The following is a 26,595-nucleotide window of genomic DNA, read 5'->3' as shown; positions in this document are numbered from 1 at the left end:
AGCTTTAATTTTGGCTGGTAGATACTATAGGACCCGGCAAACATCAGTGGCCAAAAAAGTTAGATTCTACGCGTCTCGTGGATTACTATCAAAGAACTTAACAATAGGAACTACCTACTAAGTGTTTTTACAATGTGTTATGTTTTCTATAATTTCGTTAATATTTTGCTTATTCATGAGATTTATTTCGATTAACATTTTTATTTATTTTTATGTGATTCATAAATTACATTATTAATTTAGTAATTACCGACTTATAAACATCATCTGGATCATGAAGATATTGCAAAACATCAGAATATATACTTCACGTTTCCTTTATGCATATGCTTTATTCTTTTTTAAAATATTTGTTTCGATAATTTATCTAACATAAATTTTAATGCAATATCTGCAGTAAATATATTTGCATCCTGCGAACATAGACTTTCTACAGTAATGGTTATATGTAGATTAGTTTATATTGTTTTATATTGATTTTGATATAAATATGAATCCAGAGCGAACGAGCGTCATGTTTATTACTATGTTTTTATGTTTTATATCAATTTAACTGAAGTAAATTCACGGCAGCCCAATAAAAATGTGATGTCGGATTTGGTAATTCTCGTCAAAGTAGCAAAAGTCGATATATCAGACTTCACAATTAAAAGGTCAAGATGAATGCTCTTTTATCTAATAATAGTAATACACGTTATTTTATAGAAAAAATCTCACAGTTGAAGTATTTTCTAATATATTCAATAAAAAACGGTTATTATAAAAAGGGTTATTTATTTTAATGTAACTTGTTCTTTTTTACATTTATTCGTGATTTATGAACATCGAGTATTTTTTTTTTTAATGTAACTTATGATTTTTTTAAGTTTACATATATGTGAATTACACTGAACATCAAGATTTTTATCTAAATGTAACTTATGATTTTTTAAGTTTTAGTGTATTACACTGAACATCAAGATTTTACATAATTTCACACTGAACATCAAGATTTTTTTACCACATAAAATAAGATACCGTGATACCGTGATATATATAAATATATATTAATATATATAAATATATATAAATATATATAAATATATATAAATATATATAAATATATATATATATATATATATATATATATATATATATATATATATATATATATATATATATATATATATATATATATATATTATATGTTAATTTATATATGTTAACTTACACGCTTTTTTCAGCTGTATTATTAGTTTTTTTTTGTCTTTTTTAAGAATTTTCATTATTTTTTTTCATTTTTTCAACAAAATACATCAATGATTATTTCTACTATTGTATTACTGCATGTTGTCTGCTGCTGTAGCTAGTTTTTTGCTGGCATATGTTAAATATGACACGTAGCTATAAGTATTGATTACAATTTTTTACCATATAGAATTATATGTGAAATTATGACCTAGTTTTAAAACTGTTTCCTATAATTATTTCTTAACATGTTATTTAATAGTTGTTTTTGCTATAGTCGATTCTAAAATGTTAACTATCGTTTGTCGTTTAATAAAATCATTATTAACAAAAAACTACACTTGTACTTTTAAGTCAAAAATTCATATAAAATAAATTGTAATTCCAAAAGTGTAATCCCAACGAATAATGCTCAATTAGTTACGTGTCATGACTAAAATCGACTAAAGCAAAAAAAATCATTATGTTTACCACAATCAGAACTATTTTTATAAAGATCTTAATTTCTATTTTAAAAATCTATTATCATAATCTAAAGAACAAAAGTCAAATTCCAATTAATTATAAACGCAAAAGGTAGTATTAAAAAATTGTAATCAAAGTTAATTATTGAATATATTGATAAAGCAATATTGTAGAACAATTATAATTTTTTTTGTACTTTTAAAGTAATGGTGAAAAACTAATGATGCAGCTGAAATCAGCATATAAATTTATCCTAGTTTAACTTATGCTAACAATTGATTATGGTTTATGGGGTAGGGAAAACTGTACTGTAACAGATTTACTGGATATTTATGTATTATTATTTTCACCAAAGTCTCAGATTATATTACGCGTCGAACAGGACACGATGTAAGAGCGGCATTTAGACTGGAACGGTGCGAGTCCACTGCAACAAAACCATCTCAACGAATTGCTGTGTGATATGATCCTCGGCTTATATCTTGAAAGAAGTTTACATCTTCTTGTGTACGGTACGTTTATGATATAACATATGATATTTCTTAATGTAACCTTTGCCACACTTTCCACAGAAGAACTTTTCTCCTTCGTGTTTAATTGTGTGAGTTTTCAGATTACCCTCTTGAGCAAATTGTTCCCCGCAGTACGAGCATATGAATGGCTTTTCTTTCGCGTGGACTCGAGAATGCTCAATCAGCTTAGCTTGACGATTATAGCGCATTCCGCATGTTCCGCACAGGAACGGCTTTTTTTCCTTATGCGACTTATTATGCTCCTTCAATTCGGAATTAGTTTTAAATGATTTGTAACAGATCTTACAAGACATTTCAACGACATTGTGCTTATGCATATGTATCTTCAAATACTTCTCCGTTGTAAATCCACTTTTGCATATGGAGCAAAAGGCTACTTTTGGATTTCTCGATTTGTAAGTTTTCGAGCCATTTTTGCGGCACATGCGTTGCTTAGTTCGGTTGCATTTACGTTTTGCTTTTCTTAAGCTTTCTTCGTAGTCTGACCCTTCGTCGTAGTAATAATCGTCATAATCACTTTGCTCAGGATCCTCCTCTGGATTGGACTCGTCGCTAAGATCGTACTCGTCGCTCATAACATTTTGCTGATCCACTTCTTCCGGCGATGTATCAGACGATTCTCCTCTATTTGGCATTTCCATACTCCAAAATACATTACGCTGATTACGGTACGTGGATGAATGGTATAGATTTTTATGGATATCAAAGTGTTCATATGTCTTAAAACTTAGGTTGCAATTTGTGCAGTGGTAAAACTTTCTCTTGAGATGTGACAACATGTTCAGTTTTTTTATGTTCCCGTGATGAAAAAATACTCCGCAGATTAGCCTCTAAAAGGTCGATCTGCGAATCGATGCTCGAAGCTTCACATACGCCGAAATGATCACTTCTTACTAGAACGCAAAAATTGATCTTCGCTGTCTAAGCAAATTTTAATCGGTGACTCATCTAATTTTGGTACAAATGGCGGTGAATTGGACACAAGCTGCTAGAAGGCAAACAGGGGCAGGAGCTCAAGCTGAACACCATCTCAATGTACGCCAGATGCCGCATACATATGGACGCCCTGATGAGAATTGCGCCTAGCCCAAGCGAATCACGAGCGCATAGCTGAAATTGACTATAAGAAAAATCTTGTTAGAAAATCGATTATTAATGTTGTTTTATCGTATTATTAAGATTACCTTCCCAATTAGAAGCCATCTCACTCGCCATTGTGCAGGTATTGACGTCTAGATGTCACCCCTATGGCCCCTGGTCTCGCACTGGGGTGTAAATAGGTCAGGAATTAATCTACCTTTAGTATTGATTTATGAGATGTGCAATAATTTCATTCTGGTAACAATTATGTACACAATTATTCGAGGTATATATTTATATATAATTTACAATTGTTAATTATGATTTAAAGCAGAATGTAATAATGACTAGCAATAATGTTATTTGTTAATTTAACAACTTTAAGGGTAGTTAAGGGGTAATATCGAACATTTATTTTTTATTATAAACTAATACATATTGCTGTATTAAAGCTTGTAAAAATAATCTACGTTCTTTATTAGCAGTATTTTTAAAGTGTTGTTTTGTGTATAATATATACAATATATGCTTTATTAATTTAACAGGATTCGTCAAAACAATCGTCTTTATTCAACTTAATTATCAAGGCGAAGTTGATTATTTTATGATTTTATATTAAATAATTGCTATAAACAATACTTAAAACTATTTGTGCTGATTTCAGTGTTAGTTTTTTTAATTAACATTACCTCATTACAAACTTTTTTTTAACAATTCCATACTTCAGCTACATGATCTATATGACTTCAGTCTTACCAATACGATACAGGGATTAGTCGTTCGGCAATAAATTTATTTATCGATTTGACTGAAAATATATTTGCACCTCTGCAAACCATCATTCAATACATCATCCGGAGACTACCACTTGTACAGATTGATCCAATTCGAGTTTATTATGTCGGCAGCTCTGTAAATCAGACAGCTGTCAATAATCACGCGTGTTCAAAGTGTCAAATGTTAGTTTGCAACAACCCATTTACGAAACGGATCGCTTAAGCACCGCTCAACGCGTTAAAATTGCTGAATTATATTACAGAAATAATTCCGTATGAACTGTGTATCGACATTTACGGGAAGATTATGGTCAATTTATTTGTTTCACTGAGCGAATAATTCGCAACGTAGTGAAAAAATTTGAAGAGACTGGAAGCGTTGCAGATAGGTAAGGCCTGTGCATCATCGTGGCGCCCGTTCAGACGAGAATATTCTCTGATGTGGCACATTTACACCTCTAGGTATATTAATAAACAAAATTGCCGCATATTCACGAAAGACCATTACATGCCAAAAAAGTGACTGGTGTGCGTTGTGGCCAGGCGGGCCTTGTTTTTTTGAATACGTTAAAGGTTTGACTGTAATAGTCAACGGTGAGCGCTATAGGCGCATGATGACCGATTATTTTTGACACGAAATTTAAGATATTGATGTGGGAGGAGTGATTCACATCGGATTCACCGTTGGATGTTTTGCGTGAAAATGTCACAGGTTGCATTATTTCACGTTTTGATGACGTCAACGCCGTTGATTTTTTTGTGGGGTTACGCTACTATGTCTACGCCGATATACCTGAAACGTTGGAGCACCTAAAAACCAACAACCACCAAGTTATAGCCGAGATACTACCCGAAGTGTACAAAAAATTAATCGAAATTATTTTTCATAATTAATGAAATAATGTTCGATTAATAAAAAAATATCCGAAGATATACTAAAATTTGTGTTTTTTTTAAAGTTATGAAATTGATGTTGAATCACCTTTATAACTATGTGATGAAAAGTCGTTGCACGATTTTCACGTAGACAGATAAATCAATAGTGCTTAAAAGCAAGATAAACCCCTAATGACATAAAAAACAACCAATTGGTCATTAATGTATTTTATCAATTGCGTTTTTTTATATAATAGTTTAAAATCAGGCCATGGAAAAATTTAGTCCAATTAAACCTGAAACTTGACTACATGTAATTTTTATAATGTTGCTTCTTATTTGGTCATGCTATTATTTTGCCTTACACATTCATATTTTATACACGGTCGATTTTATATTCAAAAAATCTATTACACTTTTGCTTTAAGAAAAATTATTTTGATACATATATCGAATTCATTATTTAAAATTAATTTTTACGTTTAGGTGATCGTTAGTTTTTTCTGGCATGAACAGTTTTTATTTTCTATTGGCAATTTTTAATAAAGATTTTTGTTACATAGATTGAATTATTGTTTTAAGTTATGCGCTGTTTTCGAATATGATATTATTTTTTTCTAGCATTCTGGGAACCATTAAAGCTATCGTTATCATAAGTGAACATACTATATAAGTCTGAAACCAACTTGTCTTCATATATGATATTATTAAAAGGTGTTTACAATATTATCAATTATATTTTTTGTTTCAGTTTTCATTAGGGTCCACGCTTCTTTCACGTCTGCAATAAAAGTTGTAATATGTGAAACACATTGGGCTATTGAATTTCTGCGTAGATAAAAGAAGGATGCTGCGAAAAAAAACACCTTGATTTAGCGTCTGAAGATGTTTACCTCATCGCAAATGAAAACTTATGCAAAAAAATACAACAGAAACATTGTTTTACGTACATAATTATTAATACTATATGTGGAATAATGATAATATCGGTAACGATTTAAAATGACGCTTGGCATGATATACGGCCAAACAATAGGGTGAGGGGAAAAGGTTCTGACGGTGACCTCGAACTTGACTTACAAACGCCGGAAGATAAGTAGCGAGGTTGAACGATTTCGCGTAGGGTAGGTTGGAGTTGCCGAAATAAGGGGGAAGCCTTCGCCAGCTGTTGCGTGACATTGGCTTACACATATAAAAATCGGGTTGATATCGACTTCGTTAGATTTCGAGACGATGTTTGATTGCGTTTTAATTTATATTGTTTCGAGAAATCCGTTTTGAAGAAAAGTTAGGCTATATGTTGTAGGTTGGAGTTGCCGAAATAAGGTGGAAGCCTTCGCCAGCTGTTGCGTGACATTGGCTTACACATATAAAAATCGGGTTGCTATCGACTTCGTTAGATTTCGAGACGATGTTTGATTGCGTTTTAATTTATATTGTTTCGAGAAATCCGTTTTGAAGAAAAGTTAGGCTATATGTTTAAATATTACTTTGTGATGTTAATTATTAATTCTTTAAATTATAATGTATAAAAACGTTATTTATATTATCATAATTTATCTGATGCATCTGAATATTTACTTTGTGTAATAAATCTGTTTTTTTTTAAATTTAACAAGGATGGTCAATATAAAATTTGTTATAGCCAAATGTCAAAGTACAAGGTTCACGAGTGCAACCGATCAATAACTTAGCTGACCATATTTCCATGTGACCATAACGGGACGGAATATTTGTGATTAAGTGATACACAACACGTAATTATTTTTAGGAAATTCGGTCTCAAGGGTAACCTTGCGTCCCGCCAATAATTTGAAATCAATTAATTTGCACTCCTGCTGAAAAAGTTTGTGCATCACTGTCTCACGTACGTTGTTCTACGTTGTTTAAAAATAATATTTAAAGAAAATCTTTAAACAGTTTCCTGAAAAAATGTAGATATAATTCACGCTACGTGAGCGTTTAAAAAAATCCCATTCACCAGAATTCCGTACATTTTTTATATCTCCAAGTTGTGCTATTATAATATCTATCAGCAAAAAATATCAAATGTTGTGATAATAAACTACTATTTCAATAAATAAACCTAAAAGTAGACATATTTTCTTTAAAGAAAATGTCAAGGGTTAATTGGAAAAACATACATTTTAGAGCCCTGACTCATTTTTATTATAGTATGATGTTATTCTAATCGTGGAGTAGCAGATATTTTAGATATTGCTATAATAAGCGATCTACCAAAAGCAATCTATAATGGAGTTCATAATTTTCTTTCTTCAGACATTATCCCAGTAATAATCTTGTTTACCTTTATCAGTCGAAGCAAAGTAAACAATGTAATTCTGTCGGACTATTTCCCCTTTATTATACATATATTGATTCTAACATCCTTAGACACCAACGACAAATATAGCTTATTTCTTAATACTAGCAATCAATCGAACGTTGTACAGTTAAAAAAGTAGACCCTTTACCAATTAAAATTGAAAATTTAATGAAAAATAAAATGGTGAACAAAAAGTCTGTTGCATAATATCGCGAAAATTGGTGGGAAAAGGTTTTTTATGAACATATTCCACATGTGTGTAATCATAATAATTAAATCCGTACCAAAAAAATATAATGTATATATGTAAATCATTTTTAACATTTTACGGTCAATATACGCGGTGATAGTCGCACGGCATCCAACCGTGCAACTTTGACATTTTGTTAGATATTTGCACAATGTAACAGACAAACAGAATTCTTTCAACTACTAACATTTACAATAAAAAACGTACACTCACCTCCAATAGAGATACACACGCGTAAAAACTTATTATATTATTATTTATACATATAGCTTACATTCTAGGATTGGTATTTTTTTATATTGGTATTTTTTTATTAAGTATTGCCATAATTAATAGTAAAGCAACCATTTTTTGAATTCCGGGACATATATAACATCTCTCCATTTTCACGAGTAACCGAAGTTACGTATTTAATGTAATTTTTCTCCCGATATCGGTTTGTCTCCTATAATATTGTCTGGAACGAATCATCACCAATGAACTGGCACACCTTTAAAATTGTTGACACTTCTGGGGGTCATATTCTGATCAATCCAATGTCGCATCGCGCATATTTTCTTCTGAAGAATCTTTGAAGACTGATAAACGCATGACACGTAGCCTTACACTTATGTGGGCTTCTGGCCTAAAAACTTTTTCAGAATCACTGTGATTATTAATACCTTACTCATATTCGCTAGAAAGTTAGGAAAGATGATCTTCAAAAGTTTCTTCTAACAATGTTTCTTCTCTTTATGATAATTTGAAAGTCGGTAAAAAATCTCTCAATACAGATTATGTATTTTCGCAAAATGCTTAAAAAAACAATAACATAATATCACGAAAAAGCGCGAAGTCTAAAAATGTTTTCTAGTAGCGGCTAAAAAATATGTGAGGCTTGCCTAAAACGGTACAGCGTTAAACCAAAAACCCCAACATTGGCTACACGCATGGCGTCTATTTAATTAGTTGTTTTAACCACCAAGTACATCGTCCTTATTGGTCAGTAATGGCATGTCGCCATTGTTTATAATTATAATAGTTCTTTTTTTACAGGGCTGTTACATCACGATTTTTCAAGAGAATGTAAAAGTTGGCCAGTCAGTGGTCGTTTTTGTAATATTTCCATTTCATTATGATTCATTGTATTTGATTAAATAACGTTTTTATGGCCAAATTCAAGGGGCCCATTTAGAATCCACGTCAAAAGCAATAAAATCATGCCGTGAAAACGCTTGGTTATCTAGCGTAGTATATATGTAATACTTTGACTAATACTCTCATATTAAAAGTCCGACAAATCTCTCTTGAATAATATCATTCCCTAATAATGAATTAATATCTAAAAATGGTTGATAGCTGTGCTTTACGACTGATATCTGTAGATTCATCTACAATTATAGAAATTAATGTCGATAAACGAATTTCAGTTTGTATCTCATGTATCAATATTTTTGAAATCAAAGATATTAAGTCATTTTGAATATAATTTGATACTCCTTTAAAAACATTAGTATTGTCTAAATGATTTTTTAATAATGTGTCTGATTCGCTTAGAAAATACAATAATTCAACATAGTTGGCTCTATTTATATCATTATTTTCAGAATGTCCTCAAAAAGAAAGTTCTTGTTTAAATAAATAAAAAAACACGTCAATTAAATTAGAAATAATACATATGTTCGCAGTAACTTCCTTATTATATAATTCAACATTTGCCATAAATTGAGCACTAAAAAATCTTCGATACGATTTTCTTTACCAAATCTTTTTAATTGTATAGTAGCGCATATGTGAGGTTGAGAGTATTCGTGCCTTTTACGAGCTTGACTTAAATTGTTTAAATCATTATATCCAAATTTATTCCCATCATTCAGCTCTTAAGAAAATAATAAACATGGCCAACAAAATAATTTTGCTAAGTGAGCAAATCCACTTAATTTTTTCATATACTTCACTATTGAATTGTCTCTTGAATGTTTTAGTTTTACATTTGATGTTTAAATGGGATGTGGGTTTTGGACTATTAATAATAATTTCCTTTTCATTAAACGGTAGACCACTAAAACTTCTTTTCAGTATAAATTCAATTAGGCAAATGCAATTATTTTCCAGATTAGCATCGCGGTTGTGAGCATATTCATTGCTTTGCTGTTTGCTGTTTGTCGATATTAAGGGTTATGACAAATAACTAATATTTTTATGTCGTAAATAATGAAACAAATCTTTCATTTGGGTACACTAAAAATTAATAAAAAATAATAATTCAGACAGTCAATATTTAATCAAAATATATTTTAAGAAACGCAAATTACCACGGAAATAGTTCTTATCCCAAAAAACGGAACATCTGTATGGCCTCTAGGTAAAATAAGGGCTGATTTTAAAGCTGCCAGTTGCTGGCATGCCAGCTGGAAGTTGACTGGCGGGTCACTGGCACGCGACGACTGGCATTCCAATCCACTGACGCCTTACCATTTACACAGTGCCAGCAACTGAAACAATTATTGCTGCGAAAAAACGCTACTCACCTTGCGCCAGTACAGTAGCGTGATGGAAGGGGGAGCTAGCGTGGCAGCAAAACAAATATATTCGTTCTGCTGGCGCTGCCAGCTGCTGGCATACCAGTGTTACACTGGCTTCTCCAGTGACTGGCGCTAAGCGCTTACACGGTGCTACTCCTAACGAAGCACGATAACCCTAATGAAGCACGATATCAGAAAAAATTTCCAATCCAAAAGTAAAATTGATTCAATGCTTCCAAATGGGAAAGGTTATTTAAAATATGATTTCCAAAGTGTGTATAAAATCTCGTGTGCAGGTTGTGAAAAAATTTACATTGGACAATCTAATAGACGCATCGCACACCGAGATAATGAGCATAAAAATGCTATAAAAAAATAGTAATTCTACTTTGGCCGACAACAGTTTCATAGAATACCATAAAATTGATTTTAGTATTAAAATCCTTAGCTAATATTAAAAACCCTATTTTTCGTACAAAACGAGAATCACTTGAAATAAAAATTTACAAAAATACCGCTATGAACAAAATAGATTATAGTATCATATTATCAAAATCTTGGCTTCCGGTTTTGTTGTCATTACGAAAAAAATCACATAAAAATGTCACCGACCTAATTGCCACACAATTAAACAAACACAATAGCACAGACACAAATGACTCATCCGGGGCAAATAAATAATTAATTAATATAATTAATAATTTCCCCACTGAAACGAGTATATATGGCAAGAGCAAGGACCAGAGTGGCAGTTACGGATAATTCTTGATCATGGCTGGAAAATCGCAGCCGAAATATAGAAAGAAAGTAAGTGAAAATCACGATCAATCCCGAGATTTCAAAAATAATTATACTCGCGAAACTCGCGAAACTCGCGAAAACTTTAAAAAAGATAATATATAACACAAACAATATTAGTTTATAATTTGATTCATATTTAAATAAATATCACTAAAATAATACAATCATAATGATTTTAATAATATAATTTTTTAAAACGATTTTAACCATCAATAAATGTTACTTTATACATATAATTATAGTTTTTCTATTAACTTCTAGGATTTATAAATTGTTTAGGTATGGTCGAATAATATCGTTCTTGTACCTCGCGTATGTAATGACAGTTCCGTTGGAGCGAATTCAAGTATTGGATTCCATCGAAAAAGACATCATAACATGTATCGAAAGCGCCCGTGAGTTGCTATTTATATGCTCAAATTAATTTCGGAATTATCCCGACTAAATCCGCTATCGCTTTCAGGCCAAGCGCTGCTCGAACTGAGCAAAGAGAAGTCCAGTCTGAAACAAGCTGAAAGCAACACCCATCAGTTCTTGAAAACGCTGAAAACGCTGACGTCACATTTGGCTGCCGCCAACGGATCCAACCCTAGCGACAGTCCCGATCCTGCGTCCCAGCACCTCCAAGCAGGAGACAGCTAAATGACTTCCTCGAATTCTATCCATACATTTATTTATTGATATATATATACCAATTATTACCACAAATTCGCACGAAATGTTTTGTAAAAAACTTAACCGATCTAGGTACATATATGGGTAATATAGGGATTTAGCGTCCTTTATTGGTTGCATCACTGCATTACTCGCATACATACTCATTCGTAGTTTGACGTTTAGCCCGCTTCGACCCAATTAAAAGTTAATTTTATTTTTAAAAGTGATTTAAATACGAAAGTGAACATAAACAACATCAGAAATATTCATTTGTATATGATTATACCGTAAAATAAACGGATTAAAAACTGAAATAAATACAATATCCTATAATAGTTTAATTTTTAAGAAGTATATTTTTATCGTCTACGTATTTCATGAACTTTATCAATTATTTTCGAATAACGAAATAATGTTATTTATATTTAGTTATGACTTTATTTGTTTTGAATTAAAATCTCTGATTCATATTTTCTCAATAGACCTCTGTGTAAAGCAACTATGTACATGCTTCACTCAAAAATAGATATTCATAACTCATGTCGTTTATCCATTTGCAAATAGATTTATATAACTACTCCAATTTATTTTATGTTTTTTGTAATAAACGTATTTTGGTGTACTTTTAAAATTGTAATATAATTTTATAATAAATGATTTACAACCATATATCCCCCTTTTTCTTGCACCGATTCGGTTGTACGTGTGCGAGCGAGATGCACAAGTGGGTGTGGCAAAGCGAGAAAGCAATGTGCCTCACGACCTGACGCTCTGACGCACGCATCGGGAGAGTTTCGTCGAAGAGTATATTATTCCAGCGCCTAACAAGTACATTTAATATTTTTACTTCGTTAAATAATTTTAATATAAACTAACTTTAGTTCAAATAATACTTATAGCGATGGCCGAAAGATATAATGATTCCGATGAATCAAATCTCGAATTTTAAGGTGTAGAATTTCTCTCGGATAACGAAGACATGACTGAAATGTTCTAATCGGAATCAGACGAGAATTTATGCAATTACGAAGTAAGTACTTTTCACATTTATATTTGAAATTATAATTTATTATAAAAGCAGTAATAACAAATTATCATTAATTATAGTGCATATCAAATATGTCACATTCATAGGAGTGTAATGAAAGCACGGAATATCCGTATAATGTAAGTATGATATCAACATTTTGTTTTGATAAAAGAATATGACAAATATATATTATTTTACAGGAAACTTTTTATATATCGAAATTGGAGCATGTTTGGAGCTCACGTCCTCTATCTTCACCTTCGGATGATTTTTGCTATGTGGATGAACCTATTTTTTTATTTTTTACACTTCTTTGATTAAAAAAAAATTTACATTTCTGTCGCTATGTACAACAGATTTGAACACAGATAGTTAAGGCAGCAAGAACAAACGATCACCGGTATTTATTTTTATAACAGAACAAAAGGCGAAAATGATCTACTACTAATTAATACAAAATGACTCATGAATATTCTGGCTTACAGGCGACAAAGCGGTGGTCATTCAGAATATTTATGGAGCTCATTAATATTATCGCTTTCAATGCCTATAATATATGTATCCATAAATATTCTTAGTAGTGAAACAACAATCAATGCCTTCGAAATTATTTTATAAGTCTCCTATCGGTAGATTTAGTAAAAAAAACTGTAATTGAACATGAAAACGTTTATTAGCATAACCGTAAAAGTCATCGATAGAATTATTCGTAAAGACCACTAAAGATCTTCCTACATCGTGTTAGCTCAGTTTTTTTAATATTATTATTTGTAAAAAAATAAATATATTGTGTTTTATTGCGAACGTTTGAGAAGCTGCGCATGCTTGCTGTCAAAAAGTAATGACAAAAAGGAATAACATAGTCTTGTTCTACGCTCGATTAAAAATATTTTGGTCTCTCGACAGTTAAATAAATAACACTAAAATATTTAAATTATACAATCATGATGATTAAAATAATATCAAAAAATTTAAACAATTTTATTCACCAATTAAAATTACTAAAAACATATAATTACAGTTTTTCTCTTTATTTCTAGAATTATAAATTATTTGGGGTATGGTCGAATAATATAGTTCTTGGACCTTGCGTATGTGATGACAGGCCCGATGGAGCGAATACAGGTACTGGATTCAATCGAAAAAGACATCATAACATGTCTCCAAAGCGCCGGTAAGTTGCTATTTATATGCTCAAATTATTTTCCAACGTATCCCGACTAAATCCGCTATTGTTTTCAGGCCAAGCGCTGCTCGAACTGAGCAAGGAGAAGTCTAGTCAAAAACAGGCCGAAGGCAACACTCATCAGTTCTTAAAAACGCTGAACCATGTCGAATCTAGACTCAACGAGCAAATAAACTATCTGACGCAAGTGTCTACCGGTCAGCCCCACGAGGGATCTGGGTACGCCAGTCAGAAGGTGCTGCAGATGGCGTGGCATCGGCTGGAGCACGTTAAGTCTTGGGTGAACGATCTCGAAAGGGTGAAGGCGTCGCATTTGGCCGCTGCCAACGGATCCAACCCTAGCAGCAGCGCCGGACCTTCGTCCCAGCCCCCCCAAACGGGAAACATCTAGATGTCTTTGGCGAATACCATCCATACATTTATTGCAAAAGTAAAAATGGCACGAGTTCAAAACGTCAATTTTACATTAGAGTAAAACAAAATAACGAGTTTAAGACTCTTATTAATGTAATATTTGTTTAGCTTTATAAAGCCAACATTAAAATCTCTATTTGATTTATATTTTCTCAATTAATCTCTGTTTTTTAGATGCATTTTTACGCACGTGTTTCATTAAAATGATATTTTTACTACTCTTGTCGTTTTTACATTTGCAAATAGATTTATACATCTATTCTAATTTATTTTATATTTAACACATCTCATGCGGGGCCGATCGAGCGTAAGTTACTGAGTGACGCGGGCGTATTCGGGTCGCGCGAGCAATTAGTCGCGACAGCATATAAATCATTAATAACATTTTAAATCTTTACGATAAAAAAAAGAAGAAATATAAACACTCACCAAAAAGAAAACTAATTTATTTGCATTAGGTAAACTGAAAACGTTCGAAGAATATGCATAAAAAATATAAACAAGATCGAAGAATATGCATAAAAAATATAAACAAGATCGGGATTTTTTTTTATCTTGGCCACATGTGGCAATTACGCATGTAGGATTGGGGACAGACCCGAATTATATTCGTATAATAAAGTTAACGAAAATTTAACAGATGTCACTGTAAATCATAAATATAATAATATAATTTTCGATCTCGACCTAAACACATGTAAGGGCAAGGACAGTCTCGAATTCTACTCGTAAAAAATTTTTTTTAACAAAAACTCACAGATGTCACTGTAAACCATAAATAAAAGAATATAATAAACAGAACTGTGATCACAGTCTCCCGCTACCGCGGTAAAGATTTTGGTAATTGTAATCACAGTCTCCCGCATACAACGATTGGCGGACTGAGGACTGTGATTCTCGTCTCCCGCATGAGATGTGTTAAAGTATTTTGGTGTACTTTTATAATTTTATAATAAATGACTTACAATCATATTTTAAGAATTATTTTATTTTGTCGTATCGTTTATTATTTGAAGAAACATAAAAGACGAGAAATTCAGGAAATAAATAATTTATTACTCTCCAATGTACATCTGGCTGAGCGAAATTTAACTGTTGCACATTGGATTAACACACTAGTACTAGCCGTAGCCATTGAAGTGCTCATATGTTCAGGGCTCGCTGAGGTAAATTTAACAAGATCATCCGCTAAACGACTCGTTTCCGTGTTCCAAAGTAATTCATGACTTTTCATATTCATCTTTCTGTATATTCTCGCACTAACTCCGCCGTAAATATGGTTTCGTCATGCAGCAGCGTCAACCAGCACTTTTTTCCGTCGTGTCCCCAAATCAGGTAGTTTCTTTCGTTGTTACTTCGGCTGTCTTTGGTTGTTGTAGTTTTGCCTGCGTCACATAATCGTTTCTGAAGATGCTGTGAAACAGTTGTATTTAGGATTTCTTAACTGCATTTTTCGTTAAGCCAGAGAAAATAACATTAAATCTCTAAAATTTATGAAAATATTGATCACACATATAATTGTAAATAAAACGCCAAAAATGTATAAAGAACCAAAAGAAAACTGAATTTCATTATTTGGAGAGCATACCTCCCTCTGAAAAAAAATTGCGACCAACAAGGGTCTGCCGTGTTTGCACCACCCAAATTAAACGTCGAGAAATAGTATATTTTTGCCCAGTATGTGAAGAGAAACCTCCATTATATATAGAAGTGTTTCAAAGCATATTGTAATGAAAATTTGCTCTTACTGTTATGTTTACTTTAATTTTTTTTGTTTTGCCAATCTTGAATAAATAATTAATAAATCTTTTTTATGTCGCCTTTTTGTTAGTAAGCGACTCTTAACAGATGCCCATTTCACGGAATTCCTATGCCTTGGTGGAGCTCTATCAGCAAAATGCCAATTATGAGTTATCTCATGGCTCAAGAAAATTTTCCAACTTAATTATATTTTAGTATTTGTCCAGTTACAGTCAGAAATACAAGAGTTCAACACGTTCTTCAGAGAAGACATGGAGACGATGCGATGCAGACAAACCTAAGAGTTAATTTTAGTTACTTACCCTTGAGTTATTCAAAAGATGGAGGAAGTGACGGTAAAAGAAATTACCTGGTTTAGCGACACAATGGAAAGAATGTGAAAAAAGGAAATGAATTGCTAGCGAAGGATCTTTAAATAATAAGCATTACGGTAATGAAATTTTTAGGTGTATGATCTAATAAAAAAATTATTTATAAAATAAGTCATTTATTATAAAATTATATTACAATTTTAAAAGTAAAAGGAAATCTTTTCAATACAAAACATAAAATAAATTGGAATAGATGTATGTATTTGTTTACAAATGGAAAAATGGCATGGGTAGTGAAAATCTATTTTTGAGTGAAACATGTGCTTAGAGTTACTTATAAGACACAGAGGTCTATTAAGAAAATATGAATCAATCGGAGATTTTAATTGACGTACTGAACTCATGCCATTTTTACTTTTGTCATTATAAATTTTTCTCTATTTTGCCATTAAAGTTTAAAAATGTCCAGCTATAGCAGATGCAATTGAAGTTTTAACACGTTGACTGCCGATAGGATTTTCGTAAAATGTCCAATTAATAGTTTATTGTTTTTAGGTTTAATTTAATATAATTGTTCGGAATACAATTATTTTATTTGTTTTGAGATATTATTGGGGTAAATTACAGTGTTTTTTCATGTGTCGGTAAAATATGATATATCGGCCAAGTTTAATAGTAGTTTATATATAATGTGTTGCTGACAGCGCAAAATGACAATCTAAAGTTAGGTATGTTGTGTTGGCCACTGGTGGTCGACATGGCCTGATTGGAATATCTTGGTGTCGGCCAACGGTGGCTGACACGGCAGTCAACGTGTTAAATACTCATTCCTTTCAAACAACAATTACGCAAGATATTTCCAGACCTAAGACAAATTAGGCATATATGTATGTACATACATCGGTTAAGTTTTTTACTAAACATTCGTGTGAAGTTGTAGTAATAATGGGTGCAAATATAATTGAATAAATGTAAGGATGGTATTCGTCGAAGTTATCTAGATGTTTCCCGTTTGGGGGGGCTGGGACGAAGGTCCGGCGCTGCTGCTAGGGTTGGATCCGTTGGCAGCGGCCAAATGCGACGCCTTCACCCTTTCGAGATCGTTCACCCAAGACTTAACGTGCTCCAGCCGATGCCACGCCATCTGCAGCACTTTCTGACTGGCGTACCCAGACCCCTCGTGGGGCTGACCGGTAGACACTTGCGTCAGATAGTTTATTTGCTCGTTGAGTCTAGATTCGACATGGTTCAGCGTTTTTAAGAACTGATGAGTGTTGCCTTCGGCCTGTTTTTGACTAGACTTCTCCTTGCTCAGTTCGAGCAGCGCTTGGCCTGAAAACAATAGCGGATTTAGTCGGGATACGTTGGAAAATAATTTGAGCATATAAATAGCAACTCACCGGCGCTTTGGAGACATGTTATGATGTCTTTTTCAATTGAATCCAATACCTGTATTCGCTCCATTGGGCCTGTCATCACATACGCGAGGTCCAAGAATTATATTATTCGACCATACCCCAAATAATTTATAATTCACGAAGTAAAGAAAAAACTGTAATTATATGTATAAAGTAACATTTATTGATCGTTAAAATTGTTGGTATATATAAATATTTCAATGATATTTATTTTAATATGAATAAAATCATAAATTAATTTTGTTTATATAATTTATTACTTTAACACCTCATTAGCCGCAAACCTACATGATCAAATTTCACGTAAAGCCGGCACATTTTCGTGTGACCACAAAAAATAGGTAAAATATGGCAATTTTCAAACTCTTATATTTCTAAAATTATTTTAGGGACGGTGATGGTGGCGGGTGGCAATTATACACAGATTGAGCCGCTGCAGTAGTATTTTTATTGAAGATATGAGCTGTTTACATTGTAAAAGGGCGGACGCGAGACGATGCGTCCGAACGCCCGGAAGATTGGCCGTGTAGAGAGAAATTTGTCACGCCGGTGCTACTCAAGTGCCGACCAGTTTTGGCCATAACAAATTTATATTGGTCCCCATACTACGCTATCAATAATTATAATATATAATCCGGATACTCAGCAAATCATATTGTTCATTTTCCTTGTATTCAGAGGTTATCAACTTTTTGAGTTTGGCACAGAAAAAAATCGAAACCCAGACGCACAAAACAAATAAAATTAGTTGTTTATTATGAGTTATATTTTTATTATTATTTATCAACTATTTCTAGCGATTATAATTCGCTATTTACAAAACAAAAATTTCAGCGTATGATAATTAGCAAAACCCTCCCCTAAATTAAGCGGCATGTTACAAGTTTTACACATAAATCCGGCAATTCCGTTGAACCACTTTATGTTTTATGACTCCACACTCCTTGTAGTCTTATGCTGTGTGATGTTGAGCGACAAACGACACAAGGGATCATCTTTCGGCACATGTGTAAAAGGGATTGGTGCAACACCGAAAGGGCCATGTTGCGATATACTTTGTTCTTCTTTAAAATTTATTTCCGAGTTTATCCACATGACCGCCACTCAACAATTTTTTTATTACTAATTATTTTACCTTTTAATAAGTAGACAAACACTGTATATCTGTTAAATATGGCACAATTAATTGAATACATAGCTACACGTTAATTTAAAAAAAAATGTAATAGTAAGATAAATATTGGTACGCACTATCGACTCTATGCATATATTTATTATAATTAATTACACTAATAAGTTTCAAGTAATTTTACCCCCGTTTACTATTAATTTGAAATATTTCAGTCATTATTACCATATCTAGTGTAGATAATTTTAGGTTTTCATCCATGAATTTTTCGTCTATATATATTTTCACCTTTTTTCAAGCTAATGTTTCTTAAATCGAAAGGCAATCTATATTTCCTAATTGTCCCACACACACACACATGTATTATTATTTAATACAATTTGTGCTGTTTTTACACTATTACAATAATTGTCCATATACAGGGCCGGCAGTTCTATTGCTTCGCTTGGTGTAGCTTAGTTTGCCAAACAAACAGAGTCAGGAAGACTGCTTATTACTTCACATCAGGCCTGGTCCAGCTACAAAGATCGAATTACAAGAATTCAGCCACGAGACAGACTGATTTTAGTCGGCTACCCCAGGGTTATTGACAAGTTGGAGTAAGTGACTATAAAAAAGTACCTGGTTTAGCGACACGGCAGAAAGGAATAATTGTAAAAGGAGATGAGTCGCTAGCGGAGAATGACTGGATGAACGATTTTTGTATAATGAATAATATGGCAATATGAAATCAAGGTGTATGATCTGATCAAAAAGTAATTCTTAAAATATGATTTTAAGTCATTTTTAATAAAATTATATTACAATTTTAAAAGTAACCGAAAATACTTTTAATACAAAACATAAAATAAATTGGAATAGATGTATGTATCTGTCTGCAAATGGAAAAAAAGACATGAGTTTTGAAAATCTATATTTTAATGAAATATTGGCATAAAGATGCTTCTAAGACATGGAAGTCTAATGAGAAAATATGAATCAATTAAAGATTTCAATTCCGACTTTATAAAGCTAAACAAATATGACATTAATAAGAGTATTTAAATCATTATTTTGTTTTCACTCTCCTGTACAATTGACGTTTTGAACTTGTGCCATTTTTATTTTATCGTCATATTTAAAATTTTTCTCTATTTTACCATTAACCCTTCATGTGCGGAATTAAGTTTCATAAAAAGTCAGGAAATAAGTCAATTATCAACTAAAAAAAAAGTTAAAGATATAATTGTGATTTTTTTATGTTTATAGTCATTTTCTGCTGCATCTTTATTCACCTTCAGAATTGAATTTAAAAAAGTAAAAAGTGATAAAATGAGGGGAAAAGGAAAAAAATATATAAATGTTTTTGCCAATCATTTAATAAAAATTAATTAATAAAGAATATAGAAATTATAATATTTATTCCAGATAAAACCAGGAAAATAATGCAACAATTTTCCTGGTTTTATCTGGAAAAATAGAAATGAAAAAATAAAAATATATTATTAGAAATATTTTTTTTTGTATGTACATGTATTATGATTTTTATAGTGTGGGATAAATCCCCATCCCTAAAAGGTTAAAGTCCAAAAAAGGCCAGCTGTAGCAGATGCAATTGAAGTTTTAAATACTCATTACATTCTAACAACAATTACGCAAGATACTTCCAGACCAGTGCTGGTCGGTGAAATATTTTCCCTCTCGATCGCTCGCGTGTTAAGTAACTAGAGTGAGAGATAGAGGCATGCAGTGGATGCCTCTACATCTCTTTCCCTCTAGTTACTAACATGTGAGCGATCAAGAAGGAAAGTATTTCACCGACCGGCACTGTTCCAGACCTATGACAAATTAGGCATGTATGTACATACATTGGTTAAGTTTTTTACTAAGCATTTCGTGGTAAGTTGTAGTAAGAATGGGTGCAAATATCATTAAATAGATGTATAGATGGTATTCGCCGAAGTCATCTAGATGTTTCCCGTTTGGGGGGGCTGGGACGAAGGTCCCGCGCTGCCGCTAGGGTTGGAACCATTGGCAGCGGCCAAATGCGACGCCTTTACCCTTTCGAGATCGTTCACCCAAGACTTAACGTGTTCCAGCCGATGCCACGCCATCTGCAGTACTTTCTGACTGGCGTACCCAGACCCCTCGTGGGGCTGACCGGTAGACACTTGCGTCAGATAGTTTATTTGCTCGTTGAGTCTAGATTCGACTTGGTGCAGCGTTTTCAAAAACTGATGAGTGTTGCCTTCGGCTTGTTTTTGACTAGACTTCTCCTTGCTGAGTTCGAGCAGCGCTTGGCCTGAAATCGATAGCGATTTTAGTCGGGATACGTTGGAAAAGAATTAGAGCATATAAATAGCAACTCACCGGCGCTTTGGAGACATGTTATAATGTCTTTTTCAATGGAATCCAATACCTGTATTCTCTCCATCGGGGCTGTCATCACATACACAAGACCCAAGAACGATATTATTCGACCATATCCAATTCATTTATAATTTTAGAAGTTAGGAGAAAAACTGTAATTACAAATATCTCTAAAGTAATTTATATAATTTAAATGTCTTAATTATTTAAAGTATTTTGGTTTTATTATTTAAGTTTTTTGTGATTTTTTATTTTATATTAATAAAATTGTAAATTGTGTTTATATAATTTATTTACTCAAATTATGCCATAAATACAAATTATTTCTTCATGATATCAATAAATGCTTTTACAACTTTAATTTTATGTAATCCCCGAACTTTTATTTTTAAAAATAATTTTCAATCTAATTTATAAAGAGCAGTTTTTATTTTTACAAAAATAATATAATATGTATTCGAGTGCGTAGTATTCTTTTTCAGATAAGTTATAAATAGTAACACATCATCGTTGGTAAATGAGAAGCCATATGAATATACTCAATAATCCCGAGATTCACGTCGGAGATCACGTGATCAATTTATTTGTATTTTAAATAACGTGTTGATCTGCAGGATGCGGTGACCAGATTATTGCTCAAACGAAAATTGCGAACTGCATAAGCGAACGCCTGACATTTTATTAAGAAAATACATATCTTTAAGTGTCATCCATATAGTACGTCACACGATTTTTGTTTTTTTTCATTCCCGCTCTTCAATTTATAAAATTTTATCGCAAAATCTTCAAGCCATTTTTCTTTCTTAATTTCTGGTATTTAACTCTCGGATTTAAATAAAACGTATTTATATTTAGTTTACTAATAGTTTTTTGTGATTTTTATATACTATTTTCTTAAACGTTTTATAAAATTGTGTATCGTAAAACAAATGCATACAGAAAGGAAATATTAGAGATTTTAGTAATAAAGGTGACATTGTTTTTGTGTGATTAAACGGGAAATATTCATATTGCTTAGTAAATATTATATTTATAGGTATTACCAGCACAATAGACCGGTGGTATGAACCGGCACATGAAAAACCAACATGAACGATATGGACCCTATAGGGCCGGCCCGAGATCTGAGTCATTTTTGCTCGGTTATGGATTTCTGAGGTGATATTTTATAATTCTCGCAGCATCCCTAAATGAACAAAAATTTATAGATGTCTTTTTTTGCCTGCTTGTGCTTATACAAACTTCCGACACCGTGTTAAATAGAGTCAAATGGTGCCTCCAATCGGAGTAAATGGCGTCCCCCTTTTGAGTAATTGGCGCCCTGGGCGACCGCCTGTACAGCCCGCCCATTGGGCTGGCTGTACAGGCGTCAAATAAAATAATATCAAACTGGGTCATGCATATTGCCATATATTGTATAATTAGATCTTGGTATTTTCATTAAATAAAATGATAGTTTATTAGCAGAGCATTAAATTAAATCTTGATATTTGCTTTTAGAAAAATAGCAGCTGGTTGGCAATAAATTCCAAATTTTGTCTATGTATGTACTTTAATTTTTCTTATGTATGCACCCTAATTTACTCATTGAAAGAAAATCAAAATTGAAGTTGATAATTTTCCTTGAATTTTTTTGCACTATAGCAGTCACCTTACTCAATCGATAAAACACGCTCACAACATAAACAAAGATAAAATTACTGCCACAGCGCACACCTGATTGCCATCATCATGTATGGCAATAAAATACAATTTTATTGCATGCGAGCGGCAATGAAAATGCACTGCCGCGAACCTTTGGTTGAGAGCAACTGAAGCCGGCGCTTCGTTCGCTTATAGTCTGGTTATCGATCGTTGCACGAGTGTTGTACAATACGCTTTGTCGTAATGCGGATGATGTAGTACATGAAAGAGACGTTGAGGCGAGGAGGGAGGATCAAAAGTGATCTATAGATCGACTGATCGCCTCTAGGCTAGACAAACTGCAAAAATATCCGGTAGTTTTAGCACAGGGACCATTTATTTTCACGCGTTTTAAGCTTGGGCACTTGGATGGGAATTTAGGGCAGATTAAAAAGAGACTATAGACCTAGCAATTTATTTATTTAACATATGTTTTCTTTACATACGAATTGATAAAAATAAAAAAGCTACTTCTCAAATCATTGTATAATTAGTTATTTATATGTTAGTTGTGTATAATATTAATATTTAGGTGTAGGAAAAGTTGGTAAAAACCTACTATTGGCGATATTTTGATAATTTGCAAACTTGGTAAATATTCAACGTGGACAGAAACCACTCATTCATTCGAACCATCATTAGAGAGGTGCAAAAGTAATTTTTATACATAAAAAAACAATGCAACTGCTTTAACTTTCCAGTGATTGTTTACAGGCTATTTATAAAGCTTTGTCGATCGTGCCTGTGTTGTACATGCTATGCCTCGACTATGCGAAAGCAAAACACAGTGCACTCTCGAGAACTTGCTAGATTTATATGTATCGCTCGGATCATGAAAAACTTATGCATATATTCGTATGGTAAGCATTTGATATTATAAGTAATTACCTAGCTTCCCCAGGAGAAAGATTTTTAATCTTTTGTACATAAAGTTATGTTATGCTCCGCCGATGGTGTCAAATAATATTTACTTTTGCATTTCTAAAACACTTTAATTGAGAGTCTGATATACAGGCTGATCCAATTGGAGTTTCTTATGTTGGTGGTACTGTAAATCAGACAGCTGTCAATAATCACACGTGTTGAATCTGAATATATCTTAAGATTTGCGTTTTTTAAAAATAGTTCGGAAACTGAAGTTGGATCTAACTAGATTTAAACAAATTAGTGGTTACTATAACATTTACTTCTTGCCGGTAAATTGGAGCTAATATTGATCTAGTCATTAAAATTTAAAGTTTATTCTACGGAATAAATTAATCATTTCACAAGTTAATCATTTAAACAGAATTGTTGGAAAGATTGGATCTGGTTTCTTTTTGTTATGATTGTCTCAGTTTTGCCCTCGTTTATGTTTATCTTCGATCGGCGGAAGTATGTCGTTATTTGAGTAGTACCTCCCGAAGTCGATTTATAACGAGTTACGACTTAAATATGACACGTAGCAAGATGTGTCATCAGCATACCGAGAGAGAAAGAGACAGCCGATAATATCGGTAATGTGGAATTTTTTAATGTTAAATTTTTGTGAGACATGCGCTACAACTCTTGTCAATTTATGATTTATAGAATGTCTGCTTAAAACCGAAATAAAATTTCATTATTTTGTTTATCTACATAAGTAATGCGGCTGCAGATATTTTGGAATTATTCGCAGTCATTATAGTCAACACTAAGGCAATAATATTTCTGAATATAGATACAGGCTCAGGATTAGGAAAATTAGAATAAAACAGAATTTTGGCAAATTTAACAAGGCGAAAGCAATAATATCATGCCGTCGCTGTCGTCGTTGACAAATACAAGGATTAGCTGCTGCATAAGGTTTAATATACGGTTTTATGGTATAAAAATTATATCACAGGACTGGTCGAGAAAGTCTTAGCGTTGCGAAGTTTGTCAGAGTAGAGAATTGCCTTCAGGGTAGCCAACTTAAATCAATCCCCACATGATTGTTAGAATACAGGTGAATCTAAAATATGTTCTAGAGGCAATTCCTGTTCACTGTTGTATGTGTTGGCTTTTGTCTGATTATTTTATGAAGATATATCGATAGTTTGTGTGATATTAGATAACTAATTGCTCATATGTAGAATGCGTAAACTATAAAGTAAGTTTCGTTGATTGAAAAGTTTAGAGATTATGATGATTATATTTTATAAAGAACTTCTAAACATATGGATTACCACATTACCAGTATTCATGTAATGTTAGATATATACACTTGACATGGAACAAGGCGACAAAATCGACTTTGTTCAACGAATAATTTATGCTTATATAATATTAAATTAAAGGTACTAAATTAATTGAAGCCATTTTTAAAAACAATGTATTGTAAGTGCCAGACTTCTATATTTGCTTGGTATATTTATGAAAATCCAAACTGATTATCAAAGCCGCCCACAAATGTTCATGGCTCAAGTTAAACGATATTGTATGTCGAGAGACTAAAAACAACCTATTATTATTTTTAAATAAAAAAAGTTTTTATGATACAATTGTTGTACCAAATAAAAACGATTGTACTAGGTGAAAATAAATAACGGTTATTTAAGTAGGTAGCCGAAAGATATTTCTAAAGCGATAAGATAACATACAAAGTTTAAGCTTTAATACGAATTTTTGAGTCTGATAATATCTGTTTTTATCAATATGTCGTAGTTCAATGGCCTATTTATACTTAAAAAAATATATAAAAATAAAATTTATATTGGCAAAAATGCAATTCTATCGTTGTGCTTCAGATTCGATCTACAAAAAATATTTAATACTGAATACTCTGTAACATAAACCACAAAATGTCTATAACTTTTACTTGTTTTTTGGGATTATCAGTGCATATAGAAAACATTAATTTACTTTTATTATATGCGAGTATATTCATCAATTTAAAGTGACATAAAAATTTTATTACTTGTATCTAAAAAACCTTTTTTTAGACCTGTTATATTAAAAGAGAAGCGTGGTTGAGGGTACTGCACACTAAGTGTTTTACTAAGGACACTTGCCTTTGAACATAATTGAGACTTTTTTGCATGTTTTATATATGCTGATGGGACCTGCAGAAGTTCTCCTATAATATGACACCCAAATCGGCTATTACTTCTGTGCGATGAAGCGGCGTTATATATTTTATAATCAAATTTAAGTAGTGTTTTTTCTCTGGAACAGTGGTCTCCTAAGATTTGTTTTAGTGCGTACCCCTGAATATATGTATATATATATATTGTTAAAAAATATATTGGTAAAAAAATAAAATTATTGAAAAGATTTGTTGTCGATTCTCTACGAGTATTCGAATGCATCGCAACTGGCAATTTATCGTTTATTTGATGTTTTCAATCGTGTTATTAATACCTAACTTTCGGGAGTTGACTTGCGTACCCAACATTGGAGACCACTGTTCTAGAATATTTCATGAAATGACACTTTTGATGCTAAATCTATTACCGGATGACCGCGCACATAGATGTTCTACCTTTTTACAATCTACTTAAGTTTTTTACAATCCGTAACGAAATCTATTTTAGGGAATAGGTCATAGGTCATAGGGGGAAAGTAGGAATATGGAATTACGAATAACTGAAGAAAAATGTCTGAGGTGATCTTTATTAGCTCATTTTTTAATCAATTTATTTTTCGCGGACCACAAAAATAAGTTCGCGGGCCGCCAGTTGGACAGTGCTGACATAAAATATTGATTTTGAGGGTTCGCCAATTGACCTGGAAAAAGATTAAATCGAACGTCTAGCCAATTTTTTCCTGTATCTTTTACCTCTTAAATTTACTTCAATTTTCATACATCATTATGAAGTA

General features: G+C 32.4%; 4 protein-coding genes across 4 annotated transcripts; 2 read left to right on the top strand and 2 right to left on the bottom strand.

Moving 5' to 3' along the window:
* The first annotated feature begins 11,121 nt into the window (after positions 1 to 11,121).
* On the top strand, positions 11,122 to 12,164 carry LOC148234295 (mediator of RNA polymerase II transcription subunit 11-like). Its single transcript, XM_088187646.1, has 2 exons — positions 11,122 to 11,233; positions 11,302 to 12,164. The coding sequence occupies exons 1-2, from the start codon at positions 11,158 to 11,160 to the stop codon at positions 11,478 to 11,480; spliced, it is 255 nt and encodes an 84-aa protein (XP_088043772.1). The 5' UTR covers positions 11,122 to 11,157; the 3' UTR covers positions 11,481 to 12,164.
* A 1,455-nt stretch (positions 12,165 to 13,619) lies between these two features.
* LOC148234294 (mediator of RNA polymerase II transcription subunit 11-like) lies at positions 13,620 to 14,975 on the top strand. The gene is made up of 2 exons (XM_088187621.1): positions 13,620 to 13,699; positions 13,768 to 14,975. Exons 1-2 carry the CDS (start codon positions 13,624 to 13,626, stop codon positions 14,100 to 14,102), a joined length of 411 nt encoding a protein of 136 aa, XP_088043747.1. The 5' UTR covers positions 13,620 to 13,623; the 3' UTR covers positions 14,103 to 14,975.
* Positions 14,976 to 16,356: 1,381 nt separating this feature from the next.
* On the bottom strand, positions 16,357 to 17,682 carry LOC148234293 (mediator of RNA polymerase II transcription subunit 11-like). Its single transcript, XM_088187572.1, has 2 exons — positions 17,598 to 17,682; positions 16,357 to 17,529 (listed from the first exon to the last, which is right to left on the bottom strand). Exons 1-2 carry the CDS (start codon positions 17,671 to 17,673, stop codon positions 17,195 to 17,197), a joined length of 411 nt encoding a protein of 136 aa, XP_088043698.1. The 5' UTR covers positions 17,674 to 17,682; the 3' UTR covers positions 16,357 to 17,194.
* A 2,404-nt stretch (positions 17,683 to 20,086) lies between these two features.
* On the bottom strand, positions 20,087 to 21,189 carry LOC148234292 (mediator of RNA polymerase II transcription subunit 11-like). The gene is made up of 2 exons (XM_088187600.1): positions 21,094 to 21,189; positions 20,087 to 21,025 (listed from the first exon to the last, which is right to left on the bottom strand). The coding sequence occupies exons 1-2, from the start codon at positions 21,167 to 21,169 to the stop codon at positions 20,691 to 20,693; spliced, it is 411 nt and encodes a 136-aa protein (XP_088043726.1). The 5' UTR covers positions 21,170 to 21,189; the 3' UTR covers positions 20,087 to 20,690.
* Positions 21,190 to 26,595: the final 5,406 nt, after the last annotated feature.

Source organism: Plectrocnemia conspersa, unplaced genomic scaffold (genome assembly GCF_051122295.1).
Source record: "Plectrocnemia conspersa isolate PC_06_02 unplaced genomic scaffold, ASM5112229v1 ptg000006l, whole genome shotgun sequence".
Taxonomy (NCBI): Eukaryota; Metazoa; Arthropoda; class Insecta; order Trichoptera; family Polycentropodidae; genus Plectrocnemia; species Plectrocnemia conspersa.
The sequence above is the reverse complement of the archived record's forward strand: the minus strand, read 5'-3'. Positions and strand labels throughout refer to the sequence as shown.

Bases quoted from the DNA above. Each gene is read 5' to 3' on its own strand.
- LOC148234292 (XM_088187600.1), bottom strand. From the start codon at position 21,169: ATGACAGCCCCGATGGAGAGAATACAGGTATTGGATTCCATTGAAAAA. The intron at 21,026-21,093 runs GTGAGTTGCTAT...TATCGATTTCAG, and splicing joins AACATGTCTCCAAAGCGCCG to GCCAAGCGCTGCTCGAACTC.
- LOC148234294 (XM_088187621.1), top strand. From the start codon at position 13,624: ATGACAGGCCCGATGGAGCGAATACAGGTACTGGATTCAATCGAAAAA. The intron at 13,700-13,767 runs GTAAGTTGCTAT...TATTGTTTTCAG, and splicing joins AACATGTCTCCAAAGCGCCG to GCCAAGCGCTGCTCGAACTG.
- LOC148234293 (XM_088187572.1), bottom strand. From the start codon at position 17,673: ATGACAGGCCCAATGGAGCGAATACAGGTATTGGATTCAATTGAAAAA. The intron at 17,530-17,597 runs GTGAGTTGCTAT...TATTGTTTTCAG, and splicing joins AACATGTCTCCAAAGCGCCG to GCCAAGCGCTGCTCGAACTG.
- LOC148234295 (XM_088187646.1), top strand. From the start codon at position 11,158: ATGACAGTTCCGTTGGAGCGAATTCAAGTATTGGATTCCATCGAAAAA. The intron at 11,234-11,301 runs GTGAGTTGCTAT...TATCGCTTTCAG, and splicing joins AACATGTATCGAAAGCGCCC to GCCAAGCGCTGCTCGAACTG.